Source organism: Hypanus sabinus, chromosome 21, assembly GCF_030144855.1.
Source record: "Hypanus sabinus isolate sHypSab1 chromosome 21, sHypSab1.hap1, whole genome shotgun sequence".
Classification (NCBI taxonomy): Eukaryota; Metazoa; Chordata; class Chondrichthyes; order Myliobatiformes; family Dasyatidae; genus Hypanus; species Hypanus sabinus.
The window spans coordinates 64,017,982-64,035,470 of record NC_082726.1 but is presented as its reverse complement, the minus strand read 5'-3'; the positions used below and the strand labels follow the sequence as shown (position 1 = coordinate 64,035,470).

At 42.8% G+C, this 17,489-nt stretch overlaps 1 protein-coding gene across 1 annotated transcript in view; it reads right to left on the bottom strand.

Moving 5' to 3' along the window:
• LOC132379136 (annexin A4-like) overlaps positions 1-17,489 on the bottom strand; it is a 90,600-nt gene that overhangs the window by 12,411 nt on the left and 60,700 nt on the right. The window contains exons 8-10 of the mRNA XM_059946744.1: positions 16,545-16,635; positions 14,939-15,018; positions 9,673-9,729 (exon numbers count right to left, since the gene is read on the bottom strand). Of these exons, the coding sequence (XP_059802727.1) occupies positions 9,673-9,729; positions 14,939-15,018; positions 16,545-16,635 (228 nt within the window). The remainder of the gene's footprint in view (positions 1-9,672; positions 9,730-14,938; positions 15,019-16,544; positions 16,636-17,489) is intronic.

The following is a 17,489-nucleotide window of genomic DNA, read 5'->3' as shown; positions in this document are numbered from 1 at the left end:
CTTCACCGCTGGACTGAAATGCATTCAGAAAACAAGCATCAACACTTACTGGGAAGTCTCCTTTTTAACCACAATGGTTACATTAATGCAGAAAGGTCAAATCAAAGTCAAGGAATTAATCTCTGACCTTAGAAAAGGAAAATGGTGAAACCTCAAGCCAGTTTTCACTGAAGAGGAAGTGTTTGAAATACACAGAAAATAATCTAATATTTTGGCTTGTGCCAGTGGGATTCATCCTTAACCCAAGACACTCGGTTTGTATGTAGGAGGCTGAGGGATGACCTCGTATCAGGCTTTTAAATGATCAAAATAAACTTTATTCATAATAAAAAGTTACTGACAAGAATAAACAGTTTAATTCCTTTTCATTCTTACATTCAGTCTTTAAATTATGAGCGGTTTTGATAAGGCAAATGGTAAAAGTCTTTTCCCCAGGGTAAGGGATGATAAAACTAGAGGGCACAGGTTTAGGGTGAGAGGGGAAGCTGAGGGGTAACTTTTTCCATACAGAGGGTGGTGAATAAATGGAATGAGCTGCCAGCAGAAGTGGTTGATAGAACACACTGTGATGGGCAATGAGAAAGGCATTACAACAGGCAGGCACAATGTTGGTTTTAAATGTGTCATTATCATTTCTCAAATTAATTTAATTAATGCTAACAAGAGGGGCATAATTTTAAGGTAATTGGAGGAAAGAATGGGGGGGGGATATGTCACAGGTAAGTTTTTTGTATATACACAAAGTGTGTGAGTGCTGGAATCCAGGGGTGGTTGGTTGAATATTCAATCTTACTTACGTCTTTCCTTACGTCTCTCCTTACTTACGTCTTTCCTTACGTCTCTCCTTACTTACGTCTTTCCTTACGTCTCTCCTTACTTACGTCTTTCCTTACGTCTCTCCTTACTTACGTCTTTCCTTACGTCTCTCCTTACTTACGTCTTTCCTTACGTCTCTCCTTACTTACGTCTTTCCTGAAGGTGGGTAACCAAAACTGTGCACAATATACCAAATCAGGTCTCACCACTGGCTTATACAATTTCAACACAACATCCCATCTCCTGTACTCCAATACATTGATTTATGAAGGCAAATGTGCCAAAAGCTTTCTTTAGGACCCATAAACCCGTGACGGCACTTCCAATGAATTATGGATCTGTATTCCTTCTGTTCTGCTGTCCTCCTCATTGCTCTACCATTCACTGTGTAATTCCTACCCTGGTTAGTCCTTCCAAAGTGCAACATCTCACACTTGTCTGCATTAAATTCCATCTGCCATTTTTTCAGCTCATTTTCACAGCTGGTCCAGATTCTGCTGCAAGCTTCGAAAGTCTTCCTCGTTGTGCACTACACCTGCAATCTTGGCGTTATCCACAAATTTGCTGATCCGGTGAACCACATTATCATCCAGATCATTGATATACCCGTAGATGACAAACAACAACAGACCCAGCACTGAGCCCTGCAGCACACCATTAGTTCCAGGCCTTCACTCAGAAAGGCAACCATCTACTACCACTCCCTGGTTTTTCCTGCAAGACCAATGTGTAATCCAATTTACTCCCTCATCTTGAGTCTGCGGAGGTTCGGCGAGTCATCAACAGTCTCGGCAAACTTCTATAGATGTGTGGTAGAAAATGTGCTGACTGGCTGCATTATGACCTGGTATAGGAAGACTAATGCCTTTGAGTGGAAAATCCTATAAAAGGTAGTGGATTCAGCCCAGTACATCATGGGTAAAACACTCCCAAACACTGAACATTGCCATAGAAAATAAGCATTCATCATCAAAGATCCTCACCACCCAACCAGGCCATGCTCTTTTCTCGCTGCTGCCATCTGGTGGAAGGTAGAGGAGCCTCAGGTCTTGCACCTTCAGGTTCAAGAACAGTTACTACCCCTCAACCATCAGGCTCTTGAACAAAAGGGGATAACTACACTCAGTTAAGGACTCTGTTGATTTGTTATATTGATGGATGTTATTTCATGCTTGTTATTTATTGCTATGTATTTTTATCTGTATTTGCAGAGTTTGGTTACAGTTTACAGTTCCTGATGTTTACAGATACTGTTCTGTAGACTTGCTAAGTATGCTCACAGAAAAAGAATATCACGGTTCTACATGGCGACATCTGATAATAAATCTTACTTTGAACTTTGAATACCAGGCGACTGAACCTTCTTCACCAACCTCACATGTGGGATCTTGTCAAATGCCTCGCTAAAGTCCATGTAAACAACATTCACTGCCATGCCTTCATCCACTTTCCCGGTAGCTTCCTTGTAAAACTGAGATTGGTTAGACAGGTCCTACCATACATAAAGCCACATTGACTATCCCTAATCAGCCCCTGCCTATCCACTTATATTTCTTCCAGTCCCTTAGAAGAAATTTCCCACTACTGATGTCAGAGTACCTCCTTGGCTTATTCTTAGAGCCTTTCTTAAACAATGGAACAACATTAGCTATCCTTCAGGCTTCTGGCACCTCACCCGTGGTTAAAGAGGCTTTAAATATCTTTGCTAGGGCCCCTGCAATTTCTGCACCAGCCTCCCACAGGGTCCATATATAACCATGTAACAATTAAATCATGGAAACAGGCCATCTCGGCCCTTCTAGTCCGTGCTGAACGCTCACTCTCACCTAATCCCACTGACCCACACTCAGCCCATAACCCTCCATTCCTTTCCTGTCCATATACCTATCCAATTTTACTTTAAATGACAATATTGAACCTGTCTCTACCACTTCTACTGGAAGCTCATTCCACACATCTACCACTCTCTGAGTAAAGAAATCCCCCCTCGTGTTACCCATAAACTTTTGCCCCCTAAGTCTCAACTCACATCCTCTTGTTTGAATCTCCCCTACTCTCAATGGAAAAAGCCTATCCACGTCAACTCTATCTATCCCCCTCATAATTTTAAATACCTCTATCAAGACCCCCCTCAACCTTCTGCGCTCCAAAGAATAAAGACCTAATTTATTCAATCTTTCCCTGTAACTTAGATGCTGAAACCCAGGTAACATTCTACTAAATCTTCTCTGTACTCTCTCTATTTTGTTGACATCTTTCCTATAATTCGGTGACTACAGCTGTACACAATACTCCAAATTCGGCCTTACCAATGCCTTGTACAATTTTAACATTACATCCCAACTCCTATACTCAATGCTCTGATTTATAAAGGCCAACATACCAAAAGCTTTCTTCACCATCCTATCAACATGAGATTCCATCTTCAGGGAACTATGCACCATTATTTCTAGATCACTCTGTTCTACTGCTTTCTTCAATGCCCTACCATTTTACCATGTATGTCCAATTTGGATTATTCCTACCAAAATGTAGCACCTCACACTTATCAGCATTAAACTCCATCTGCCATTGTTCAGCCCACTCTTCTGACTGGCCTAAACCTCTGGGCAAACTTTGAAAACCTACTTCATTATCCACAACGCCACCTACCTTAGTATCATCTGCATACTTACTAATCCAATTTACCACCCCATCATCCAGATCATTAATGTATATGACAAACAACACTGGACCCAGTACAGATCCCTGAGGCTCACCACTAGTCATCGGCCTCCAACCTGACCAGTTATCCACCACCATTCTCTGGCATCTCCCATCCAGCCACTGTTGAATCCATTTTACTACTTCAATATTAATACCTAACGATTGAACTTTCCTAACTAACCTTCCATGTGGAACCTTGTCAAAGGCCTTACTGAAGTCCATATAGACAACATCCACTGCTTTACCCTCGCCAACTTTCCTCGTAACCTCTTCAAAAAATTCAGTAAGATTAATTTTACACTGTCTGAAGGAACACCTTGTTAGACCCTAGGGATTTATCAATAGTGATTTGCCTCAAGACTGCAAACTCCTCCTCCTTTGTAAACCGTAGGGTCCATGACCTCACTGCCGCTTTGCCTCAGTTCTGAAGATTCTATGCTCATCTCCCAAGTAAATACAGTTGAAAAACATCCACTTAATTCTCCCCCTATCTCTTTCAGTTCCAAACATAGATGACCTCAGATCTTTCAGTGCACCAATTTTGTCCCTTGCTATCCATTTGCTCTTAATATAACTGTAGAAGCCCTTATGACTCTCATTCACCTTGCCTGCTTGTTCTATGTTCTTACCTATCAAAACAGCAACAAGGAGCTGGATTGGCTAGTTGCAATCATTTCCAATGCAATAGCTGAGCAGTGCTAAAAACCCATGCAACAATCAGGAAATAATTATCTAAAAAGAAACAGTATTTAAAATGTGCAAGTGCAGACTGAAAAAATCTTGGACCTCTCCCTTCATTAATGAATGCATTCAAAAATACTGCCAAGAAACAAAAGTATCTGCCATTTGGGATCACATCCAGTTATGGCTTTCTTTCATATTTCTACACTGACAGTATTCAAACTGATATTCTACACCTTTATCCCAGAGTTGTGTAAGTTGTGTAAAAATGAATCTTTCCTGATTTTTGCAATAAAGGAGGTGCTTTTAAGTCGACCCATTTGGCAAGGCTGCAGTTTCTGGCTCCCTCCCGATGCACAGCAAATCCACAGGCTGGGCAAAGGCCAGGTTTCTGCTGGTTCTTCTGCACTATAGCCTGGATCTGAAGAGTTATGCAATTCCTTGGGAGGGAGTGTCTGACTGCAGTCTCTTCCTCTTTTCCTCTTCCAAGGCTGTCCCTAAGCCAGTGTGCTTGCCTTGTCCTCCAGAAAGCTAGAAGCCTCATTTTGAAGAAAGACTAACATTTCTCAATTTGGTTGTCCCTTTCTGAACATAACATATCTTACTGGCAACAAGACGCAGGAAGGGAATCAGGTTTAATAGTACCTGGCATATATCGTAAAGTTTTAACTTTGTGGCAGCAGTACAACATAATACATACAACGCACACAGAACGCTGGAGGAACTCAGCAGGCCAGGCAGCATCTATGGAAAAGAGTAAATAGTCGATGTTTTGGGCCGAGACCCGAGCTCAGCCTGAAATGCTGACTGTATTCTTTTCCATGGATATTACTTGGCCTGCTGAGCTCCTCCAGCATTTTGTATGTGTTCCAATCACAAACAAGAGAAAATCCGCACATGCTGGGAATCCAAACAACACACACAAAACGCTGGAGGAACTCAGCAGGCCAGGCAGCATCAATGGTAAAGAATACAGTCGATGCTTCGGGCTGAGACCCTTCAGCAGGACGGGCTGTTGCCTCCTCTCCTCAGCCACCAGATGATGATGCAGCCATCTCTCCATGCTACATGGTACATTTGTGGAAGTTGTGGATTTATGGAGTGTTTCAGGTGACAAACCAAGTCTTCTCAAACTCCTAATGAAATATAGCCACTACCTTGCCTTCGTTATAGCTGCATCGATATGTTATGACCAGGTTAGGCTCTCAGAGATACTGACACCCAGGAACTGCTCACTCTCTCCACAAGGATTGCTTTGCAACAGCCAACTTCATGCCTGAAGGTTGGAGACCTGGAGTTACAGGACTGTGTGTGTCGGCGTGACTGGGAGGGTGGATAAAAACTTGTTTTGCTGTATGCTTGTTGTGCTCTGCTCTGCTCTCCATTGTTCTGCTGAGCATGGTGGCACCAGAGTGTGTGGCAATGCCTGTGGGCTACCTCCAGCTCATCCTTAGTTGCGTTGGTCGTTAAAGCCAATGACGTATGCTTAGACATGCACGTAATAAATAAACTTGAATCAGAAAGTGAGTCACGCAAAGTCCCATAAACCACATGGTGATAATTGCCAAATATACTTGTCACATGTACAGTACTGTGCTAAAGTCTTAGGCACCTATATATAGAAACTTGCACAATACTGTAGTAATTATAAGCGTTGCACTGTAGTGTTCCTGCAAAATTCAAATTTCATGACATACAGTATGTGACTGATGATAAACCTGATTCTGATTGTGGACTGAGAGTGGGAACGAGAATGGGAAGGTGACAGGGAGAGGGGAATCTTGGTTAGAAAAGGGGAAGGGAGAGAGGGAGAGAGTGGGAAGCACCAGAGAGACATTTTGTAATGATCAATAAACCAATTGTTTGGAATCAAATGACCTTGCCTGGTGTCTCAGGCTAGGTGTGTGTGTACTTGTGCCCTGCTCCTGGCACTCCTTCTCTGTCACCTGTCCCACAGCGCTCCACCCTTACCATTCCAAACATCTTTGTTCCCACCAGATTTACAAACTTGCTCTCCGCTCCACAAAGACAAATGGAATACTGTGTGTGTGTATATATATAGTGGAGGAAACACATGGAGTCACAGGGAGAATGTACAAACACTACAGAGAGCAGAGGGAACTGAATCCCCATTGTAGTGCTACACTAACTGCAACATTGCCGTGCCACCTCTAATATTGGCCAAGACACAGGCAATAAGAGCCCTCTGCTCAAATTCTAAATGGTGCCATGGAATCTTTGACAGCATGTGAATCATTTAATGTCATCAAATTCAGCAGTGCTTCATCGGAACGTGAAAGGAGATTCTTCGCTCAGGTCCCTGAGATAGTCTCAGGACTCAGTACCCACAGATTCAGAGTCTCTGACTCTCTCTGTCCCTTTAAACGTTTCAAATGACTTTTGGTCATTAGTCTTTTCTAACAGTACAGGACAGCGTGATAGTGTAGCAGTTACTGTAACATTATTACAGCAACTGTGATCACCGATCAGGGTCCAATTCCTGAAGATGCTTGTAAGGAGTTTGTACATTCTCCCCGTGACCACGTGGGTCTCTACTGCATTCTGAAGACTTATGGATTAGGGCTAGTAAGACGTGGGCATGGTACGTTGGCACCAGAAGCTCAGTGACTCTCGTGGCCTGCCCAGTACAATCCTCGCTGATTTGATTTGAAGCAAACAATTCATTTCGCTGAAGGTTCTGATGCTTTCAAGTATATGGTACAAATAAAGTTACTTCATCTTTAACTTGATGATGGGGAAAGGTTAAGTGAGCAAAAGCTTTTCTCTTTGGAACAGAGTTTGAGGCGAGCACACAAAGTACAGGAGGGTCTCAGCAGCTAAGGCAGCATCTATAGAGGAGTAAAGAGTGAATGTTGCAAGCCAGTCAGCTAACATCTGTCAAAAGGAATAAACATTTAGACCCGAAATATCAACTGTTTATTCTTCTCCACAGATGCTGCCTGACCTGCTGAGTTCCTCCTGCATTTGTGTGTGATACTCAAGGTTTCCGGCATCTGCAAAATCTGTTGTTTGAGAGGTGATTTGATAAGAGGTGTATAAGACCATGAGAGGCACAGGTAGAGTGGAAGGCAGTGCTTTTTCTCAAGGTGGTAGTGACCAATAAAAGAGGACATCCTTTTAACGTGATTAGAGGAAAGTACTGGAGGGATGTCAGAGTAGTTATGTTTACACAGAGAGCGTTAGGTGTTTGGATCGTACTACCAGGGGTGGTGGGAGGCTGACACAAATGGGACATTTAAAAGACTTTTAGATAGGCACAAGGATATGAGAAAAATAGAGGGTTATGGGCTATAACTCATAAGGGAAGGGTTAGATCGATCGTGGAGTAGGTTTATAGAGGTTGGCACAAAATGGGCCAAAACGGACTGCACCATACTGTTCCACGTGCATATCGACGCAGCTACAAAGGAGGCACAACAGCAACGAGATTTCATCAGGAGTTTGAGGAAATTTGGTACGTCACTAAAGACATTAGTGAATTTCTACCAATGTACTGTGGAGGGGGTGGGGACTACTGCACAGGATTGAAATAAGCTGCAGAGGATTGTAAACTTAGTCAGCTCCACCATGGGCACGAGCCTCTGTAGCATCCAGGATGAGGAGCGATGCCTCAAAGAGACGGCATCCATCATTAAGGATCCCCCATTCACCCAGGTCACAATACTCTGAAGAGTATTGAGAGATTGTCTGATGGTTGGGGTCACTGTCTTGTCAAGATACAAGCCAGAAGGTGGCAATGGCAAACCACTTCTGTAGAAAAACTGGCCAAGAACAATCATGGTCACGGAGACCATGATCGTCCACGTCTTACAGCACAGCACACGATGATGATAATGATTATGACTTATAAATACACAATTTTTAATGTAATTTATTGTTTTTCTAATGTATTGCAATGTACTGCTGCCACAAAACAACAAATTTTATGACATATGCCAGTGATATTAAACCTGATTCTGATTCTCCCACAGATTCTGTCTGACCCACTGAGTTCTTCCAGCAGTTTGTCTTTTATTGTTCCAGATTCCAATACCTACAGACTCTTGTGTCTCCAACACTGCATTAGTGTCTTCCTGCAGGGTGTTTGGATATTTTTGAATTGGCATAAAACAATCTCACCACTGCAGTAAGTTTGTCCGTATTAGAATGAGCTCCAGGATATAATGAACACAGAAAAGGAAGTCAAACATAGCACCACGTACAGGCTGCATTACAGATAGGTGTCTATCTGCTTTCTATTTGAAAAATTCAAAACGCTTACTGATAAACCTAATCATGGCTCCTCAATGACAGCTGGAAAATTTAATATTAAAGAAAACACTTGGGTTTTATAAACACAGGAGATTTAGCAGATGCTGGAAATCCAGAGAAACAATCACAAAGTGCTGGAGGAACTTAGCAGGTCAAGCAGCGTCTAGGAAGGGGAAAATACAGTTGACGTTCCAGATTGAGACCCTTCATTAGGGCTGGAAAGGAAGGGGGAAGGAGCCAGAATAAGAAGGCAGACAGAAGGGTCGAGGAACACAAGCTGGCAGGTGATAGGTGATAGCTATAGACTTTCTCCCCCAGAGCAGAAATGGCTAATGTGGAATGGCATAATTTTAAGGTGATTGCAGAGAAGTATAGAGGGGGGACATCAGAGGTAGTCTTTTATTCCCTGCTCCCCACAGAGAGTGGAGGGTGTGTGGAATGTGCTGCCAGGGGCATGGTAGAGACAGATATATTAGGGGCATTTAAGAGATCCTTAGATAGGCAAGTGGATGAAAGCAAAGAAATGGAGACTATGCCCGAGGGCAAGGTTGGATTGATCTTAGAGTAGGTTAAAAGGCTGGAACCAATTGGCTATGCTGTTCTAACTTCTATTTTCAACGTTTGCTCTACAGATCTCATCCTGATCCAGGGTCTCGATTTGTAACGTTGACCATCGTTCTGCCTCCACAGATGCTGCCTGATCTACCAAATTCCCTGTAGCAGCACAGAAAGTGTTGGAGGGACCTAACAGGTCAGGCACCATCTCTGAAGGGGAAGGGACAGTTGGCCTTTGCGATCGAGACCCTTCATCTGGAACTCCAGTAAGTTATTTATAACATCAGCTGAAGTTGGCTTGTAGCCCTGGAAACAAGGAATTCAACCATCTGACTAAATCAATGTGATCGAAGACTCACCGCATCAGATAAAACACACAAACTCAGTCTGTAATTAAGGACAGAGACATAAACGCATTGACAAATTCTTAGCCGACTTGGGTTTAGGTAAGATTAGTCATGCTGGACAAAGCTGCTTGGAATTTTTGAAGACAACATTAGGGTAGGGGAATGGGGCAAAGGTCTTTGAACGTCATGTACATGGAATGATGGGGGGCATTTGATGAAGTTCTAGCTGCATTGACCACCACAGCATTGTCCACAACAATTAGAAAAGTGATAGTGACAAAAACGGTTGACTTACTTGCGCATCTTTTTTGACCAGTGTTATATCCACGTTTTGACTTTCATCTCGGTTGCCCTGGAAACCAGGAGGAAAGCAAGGTCAGTTACTGAGAACACTGGGTTGCTCAGGGCTCATGAACATGAAACAGAGTCACCTTCTCGATTCCAAACATTCTTCATTGAATTCTCAGTGCATTCTACAGACTCTCAAAATAACCTCTTCACCAGCAGCTCTCTCCCTCCATCATCAGATTTCTGTGCAGACAACGAATGTTTTTCTTCTAACCCAACCCTAATCAATATTGTATAATGTACACATACTTTGATAATAAGTGTACTCAGAACTTTGAACTACCTCAATTTATGTTCTCTTTTATGCGCTATTTAATTTAATTTTAAATATACATTTCTTCTGTTTTAGGTTTTCATTAAACATGTTACAAAAAACACTGCTAGGGTTGCATGTGGAGATACATCTCTATGCAGGGGATGTAAGGTGCTCTGCCAGCCTGCAGGTCACCCTGGGGCAAGGTGTCATTCCTGCTTAGGCACCCCCCCCCCCGCCCCACACATGAAGCCATGGGAGCAGGTGGTGGACGGTCGTATGAGCAGCTGGTGCACATCACAAGTCCTGGTTATGCGACCACTGACACCAGACAGACAATCTCTGAAGAGTATTGATAATGGCTGGGGTCACCCGTCTTGTAAAGACACTGCCCAGAAGAAGGCAATGGTAAACCACTTCTATAGAAAAAGATCATGACAATGGAAAGACCATGATCGGCAATGTCATATAGTGAACAAACGGTACTGCTGTCCCAAAACAACGAGTTTCACGACATACAGTGCCTATAAAGGTATTCACCCCCACCCCTCCCACGGAACTTTTAATTTAGATCGCTTTGTAGGGAAAACAGATCTCTACAAAGTGATCTAAATTAATTACAAATATAAATCACAAAATAATTGATTGCCCAAGTATTCACCCCCTTCAAGTCAGTATTTAGTAGGTGCACTTTTGGCAGCAATTAGAGACTTGAGTCTGAGTCGATAGGTCTCTATCAGCTTTGCACATCTGAACACCGCTGTTTTTCCCATTCCTCTTTTCAAAACTGTTCAAACTCTGTCAGATTGCATAGGGATCATGAGTGAACAGCCCTTTTCAAGTCCAGCCACAAATTCTCAATTGGATTGAGGTCTAGATTCTGACTTGGCCACTCCAGGACATTAACTCTTTTGTTTTTAAGTCATTCCTGTGTAGCTTTGGCTTTATGCTTGGGGTCATTGTCTTGCTGGAAAACAAATCTCCCAAGTTGCAGTTCTCTTGCAGACTGCATCAGGTTTTCTTCCAGGATTTCCCTGTATCTTGCTGCATTCATTTTGCCCTTTACCTTCACAAGCCTTCCAGGGTCTGCTGCACCAAAGCATCCCCACAGCATGATACCATGTTTCATGGTAGGGATGGGGTGTTTTTGATGATGTGCAGTGTTTGACTTAAGCCAAACATAGTTTAGTCTGATGGCCCAAAAGCTCAATTTTGGTTTCATCAGACCATAGAATCTTCTTCCAGTTGACTTCAGAGTCTCCCACATGCCTTCTGACAAACTCTAGCCAAGATTTCATGTGAGTTTTTTTCAACAGCAGCTTTCGCTTTGCCACTCTCCCATAAAGCTGTGACTGGCAAAGCACCTGGGCAACAGCTGTATGTGCAGTCTCTCCCATCTCAGCCACTGAAGCTTGTAACTCCTCCAGAGTTGTCATAGGTCTTTTGGTGGCCTCCATCACTACACATCTTCTTGTGCGGTTACTCAGTTTTTGAGGAAGGCCTGCTCTGGGCAGATTTACAGCTGTGCAATATTCATTCTATTTCTTGATGATTGACTTAATTGTACTCTAAAGGATGTTCAGTGACTTGGAAATTTTCTAGTATCCATCTCCTGACTTGTGCTTTTCAATAACCTCTTTATGGAGATGCTTGAGTGTTCTTTTGTCTGCATGGTACAGTTTTTGCCAGGATACTGACTCACCAGGTACAGGTGTATTTTTACCACAATCAATTGAAGACCTTGACTGCACACAGGTGATCTCCATTTAACTAATTATATGACTTCCAAAACCAACTGGTGACAACAGTGAGGATTTCTTGTGTCATATTAAAGGGGGTGAAATATTTATGCAATCAATTACTTTGTGTCTTATATTTGTAATTAATTTAGATGACCTTGTAGAGATCTGTTTTCACTTTTGGCACTAAAGAGTCTTTTTTTGTTGATCAGTGTCAAAAAAGCCAAATTAAACCCACTGTGATTCAATGTTGTAAAATGATAAGACACAAAAACCTTCCAAGGGGGAGGAATACTTTTTATAGGCACTGTATAGGCCAGTTAATCCGATCTCAGTGGTTGGGGAGGTGGTGGAGTCGATTATTAAGGAATTGGTCTCAGGGTACTTGTAGGCACATAGTCAGCACCGTATCTTCAAGGGAATTCTTGCCTGACAAATCTGCTGGAATTCTTTGAAGAAATAACAAGCAGGATAGACAAAGAAGAATCACTTGATGTTGTGTACTTGGATTTTCAGAAGATCTTTGACAAGATGCCACCCATGAGGCTGCCCATGGTAGTACAGGAAAGATTCTATCATGGAGAATGCAGTGGATGAATGGCAGAAGGTACAGTGGGAATAAAGGGAGCCTTTTCTGGCTGGCTGCCAGTGACTAGTAATGTTCCACAGGGGTCTGTGTGGGACCAATTCTTTTTACGTTATATGTCAATGATCTGGACAATGGAATTTATGGCTTTGTTACCAAGTTTGCAGATGGTATGAAGATAGGTGGAGGAGAAGATAGTTTTGAGGAAGTAGAGAGGCTAAGAAGGGCTTGGACAGTTTAGGAGAATGGGCAAAAAAATGACAGATGGAATAGTGTTGGAAAGTGTACGGTCTTGCACTTTGGTAGAAGAAATGAAAGGGGTAGGCTATTTTCTAAATGGAGAGAAAACACAAAAAACAGAGGTATAAAGTGATTTGAGAATCCTTGTGCATGATTCCCTAAAGGTTGTTTTGCAGGCTGATTTGTAGTGAGGAAAGCAAATGCAATGTTAGCATTTATTTCAAGAGGACTGGAATATAAAAGCAAAGGTATAATATTGAGACTTTATAAAGCACAGGTGAGTCCTTACTTGGAGTGTTGTGAGCAGGTTTGGGCCCCTTATCTTAGAAAGGATGTGCTGAAATAGGAGAGAGTTCAAAGGAGATTCACAAAAATGATTCCAAGATTGAATGGCTAGCCATATGAAGGGCGTTTGATGGCTCTGGGCCTGAATTCACTAGAATTCAGAAGAATGAGGAGTAACCTCATTGAAACCTATCAAATGGTGAAGGGCCTTGATAGAGTGGATGTGGAGATGATGTTTCCTATAAGGGAGAGTATAAAACCAGACGACACCACCTTTAGAATAAAGGTGAGGAGTAACTTCTTCAGCCAGAGAGTGGTGAGTCTGTGGAATTATTTGCCACAGGCAGCTGTGGTGGACAAGTCTTTATGCATATTTAAGGCAGAGCTGGACAGATTCAGGACTGGTCAGGGCATGATTGGATACAAGGTGAAGGCAGAAAATTGGGGCTAAGAGGAAAATTGGATCAGCCATGATGAATTGTTGGAGCAGATTTGATGGGCCAAGTGGCCTAATTTTGCTCCTGTATAATATGGTCTTATTAAATTTCTTTTTCAGTCCTTTACCTCTTCTACCTATCACCTCCCAACCTATACTCCTCCCCACCCCTTCCGTCTTATTCCAGCATCTGTCCTGTTTATTTCCAGAAATGACAGAGGCAAAAACATTGATTGTTTATTCCCCTCCATAGATGCTGTTTGACTTGCTGACTTCCTCAGCAAATTGAGTGTGTTCTGCCAGATTTCTTGTGTTCCCTAAAAACATCTCCCCCACAATCTCAATCAGCACAGGTGCACCACAAGGCTGTGTGCTTAGCCCCCTGCTCTACTCACTTTATACCAATGACTATGCGGCTAAGCACAGCTCCAATGCCATATTCAAGTTTGCCGATGATACTATGGTTGTGGGCCGAATCAAGGGATATGGGGAGAGGGCAGGATCGGGGTACTGATTGTGTATGATCAACCGTGATCACAGTGAATGGCGGTGCTGGCTAAAAGGGCCGAATGGCCTACTCCTGCACCTACTGTCTATTGTCTATTGAATCAAAGGTGATGACAAATCAGCATATAGTGGGGAGGCTGAAAATCTGGCCAAGTGGTGCCACAACAATCTCACGTAATGTCAGCAAGACCACGGAGCTGGTTACTGAGTTCAGCAGGAGGAAAGCAGAGGTCCATGAGCCAGTCCTCACTGGAGGATGAGAGGCGGAGAGGGTCAGCAACTTTCAATTCCTGAATGTTATTTCAGAGTACCTGTCCTGGCACATAAGTGCATTTATGAAGAAAGCACAGCAGTGCCTCTACTTTCTTAGAAGTTTGTGAAGATTTGGCATGACATGTAAAACTTTGACAAACTTCTATAAATGAGGTGAAGAGACTGGCTGCATCACAGCCTGGTATGGAAACACCAATTCCCTTGAACAGAAAATCCCACAAAGAATACCAGCACGACCCAGTGCGTCATGCCCTCCCAACCACTGAGCACATCTAAACAGAGTGCTGTTACAGGAAAGCAGCATCCATCTTCAGAGACCTCACCACCCAGACCATGCTCTCTTCTCACTGCTGCTATGGAGAAGGTGGTACAGGAGCCTCACGACTCGCACCGTCAGGTTCAGGAAAACTCATTACCCCTCAACCATCAGGCTCCTGAACCAGTGGGGATAACTTCACTCGCCCCATCACTGAACTGTTTCCACAATCAACTGGCTCACTTTCAAGGACTCTTCATTTCATGTTCTTGATATTGATTATTTCTTATATTGCTTGCTTGTCTGTCTGCCTGCCTATTTATTTATTTATTTATTTATCTATCTATCTATTGATCCATCTATTTATTTATTTATTTATTATTTTTTCTTCTGTATTTGCACAATTTGTTGTTTTTTTTATACACTGCTTGTTTGTCTGTCCTGTTAGCTTGTGCTCTTTCACTGACTGTTATGCTTCTTGAATTTACTGAGCGTACCAGGGTTGTATTTGGTGACATGTATATACCTTGATAATAAATTTACCTTTAACTTTGAAATAGAAGCTGTTGATGTAAACTGGCTACCTTAAGGATCAACACTGAGAGATCAAAGCAGTGTCTCCCATCCTCCACAATTACCTGGACAAGGGAGACCAGCAGCCGCTCGAAATGTCCAGAGGTGTCACTCTTAATATCTTGTTCCAAAGTCTTCTTAAACTCTGCAAGAACAATCATGGTGTTCAGTGTTAAATACGCTGCACTGAAGAACACGACTGCCTCAACTCTTTGTGATAGAGGAGGAGGGCAATTCAGTCCATCGATTCCAAAAGAACAATCTCATTCCACAGTTACTTACTCTTCTGAAAAGGCCTACAAGTTGGTCGACTTCCTCTGTGCGTGATTGGACCAGGATTCAGAGTCAAAATGGACAGGAATGTTTTGTTTTATTTCTAACAGTTTAATGTCTGGGTCATTTTAAGAATGCAGATTTTAATTAATACTTTTTAAAAAATAACTCTAGTACCTGCCTAGCTAACAGTTCAAGGGCGTAGCTCCACTAATGTTAGACCAGAGTTGGATTACAGAACCAGGTTTATTATCACTGACATATATTGTGAAATTTGTTGCAACAATACATATGTTTTGCATGCACTATATATATGTGCTTTTTAAATAAATAACTGAACACATTTAATATTAAGTATGTTTTATATGTGCTTATTTAAAAATATAAGCAAAAAAATAGGGAAGTAGTGTTTTCATGGATACATTGGCCATTCAGAAATCTGAGACAGAACGAGGAAATTTAAACACGGTAAGTGGTTGGGGTGGGGAATGTACTGTCAAGTGGGAAGTGGAGGAAGGCACACTCATAACACCTGGGAGGGAAATGACGAAGTTTTGCAAGGAAAGACTTAGTAATGCCACGGGGAGAGGGACTGGCTGAACAAGACTTCAGTCAATGTGACAACAGTTACCTCCCTGCATTCAGGCCTCTCCACAGGATGACCGCCTCACTCCTGAACCTCCCACAAATCATGTGGGTATTTGAGCCGTAGATTGTGTTCTGCAGGGAACGGCTTTCCTCTGCTGTGAGGGGGTAGTCATTTATTGTTGAGTAGATTACAGATGGAAGACAGAGTATGAGCATTGAGTGGGAGGGTGGAAAGGGGCTTGTTTTGCTGTTGGCTTGTTACTTGTTGTGTTCTGTTTAGTTCTGGCCACTAGACCATAAGAAATAGTAACCGAATTAGGCCATTCAGCCCATTGAATCTGCTCTGCCAATCCATCATGGCTGATTTATTATCCCCCCTCAACCCCATTCTCCTGCTTTTTGCCTGTAACCTTTGATGTTCTTACTAATCAAGAACCTATCAACCTCGACTTTACATATTCCCAATGACTTGGCCTCTACAGACATCTGTGTCAGTGAATTCCACAGATTCACCACCTCCTGGCTCAAAAAGTTCTTCTTCAGCTCTGTTCTAAAAAGATGCCCCTCTATCTGAGGCTGTGCCCTCTGGTTCTAGATTCCCCTACTATAGGAAACATCCTCTCCACGTGCACTCTATCTAGGCCTTTCAATATTCGATAGGTTTCAATGAGATCCTTCCTTATCTTCTAAACTCCACCAGGTACGGATCCAAATCCAGTTCCAAAGAATGATTCGTCATCACTGTAAATAATGTGTACTGATGCCCCGAGCGAAGGGCTGTAACTGTGCAGAATACTGCTTGCAACTCACCTGCTTTATACACCTTATTGATTTCATGGATTTCAGCGTTCGAGCGAGATGCCAAGATTTCGATTAGACACTGCTCGTCCGTCCCAGCTCCCTATAGACAAAAATAAAAGTCAACACCCTTCTTTTTTGATGTGATTCCCCCCCCCCCACCAGGTTCAGGAAGTTATTACCCTGCAACCCTTTGGGGCGCCACAGTTAGTGTGATGCTATTAGAGTTCAGAATTCCATCCCAGCTGTCCTTAAGGAGTATGTACCTTCTCCCCGTGTCTGCATGGGTTTCCTCTGGATGCTCTGGTTTCCTCCCACAGTCCAAAGACGTAGCGGTTAGTAAGTTAATTGGTGATTGTAAGTCGTCCTGTGAGTAGGCTAGGGTTAAATAGACGGGGTGCTGGGGGGTGCAGCTTGTTGGGCTGAAAGCACCAGTTCCGCACTGTATCTCTAAGTAAATAAACAAACACTGCCAACTCCTGAGGTGGCATGGATAGCTTCAACCATGCAATATTGCAATGCTGCGTTCTTCTGCATTTCTGTAACTTGTTGCGATTGAAGTCAAAGGAACTGTTTTTACTACAACGAATTTTGTTTGTGGTAGCATACTGGTTGGCATAACGTTTTACAGTGCTAGCGACCTAGGTTCAATTCCTGCCGCTGTCTGTAAGGAGTTTGTATGTTCTCCCTGCGACTGTGTGGGTTTCCTCCCACATTCCAAAGACACAAGCGTTAGGGTTAGTAAGTTGTGGGCATGTTAGGTTGGCATCAGAAGCATGGCAAAACTTGCGGGCTGCCCCCAGCAGATCCTCAGACTCTACTGGTTGCTGACACAAACGACACATTTCACTGTATGTTTCGATGTACATGTGATAAGTAAATCTAATCAAAAATAAAAGAACAAATGCAGGAGAGGAAGGAATAGTGGAGAATGCAGGGCTGGGAACTTGTGTGAGC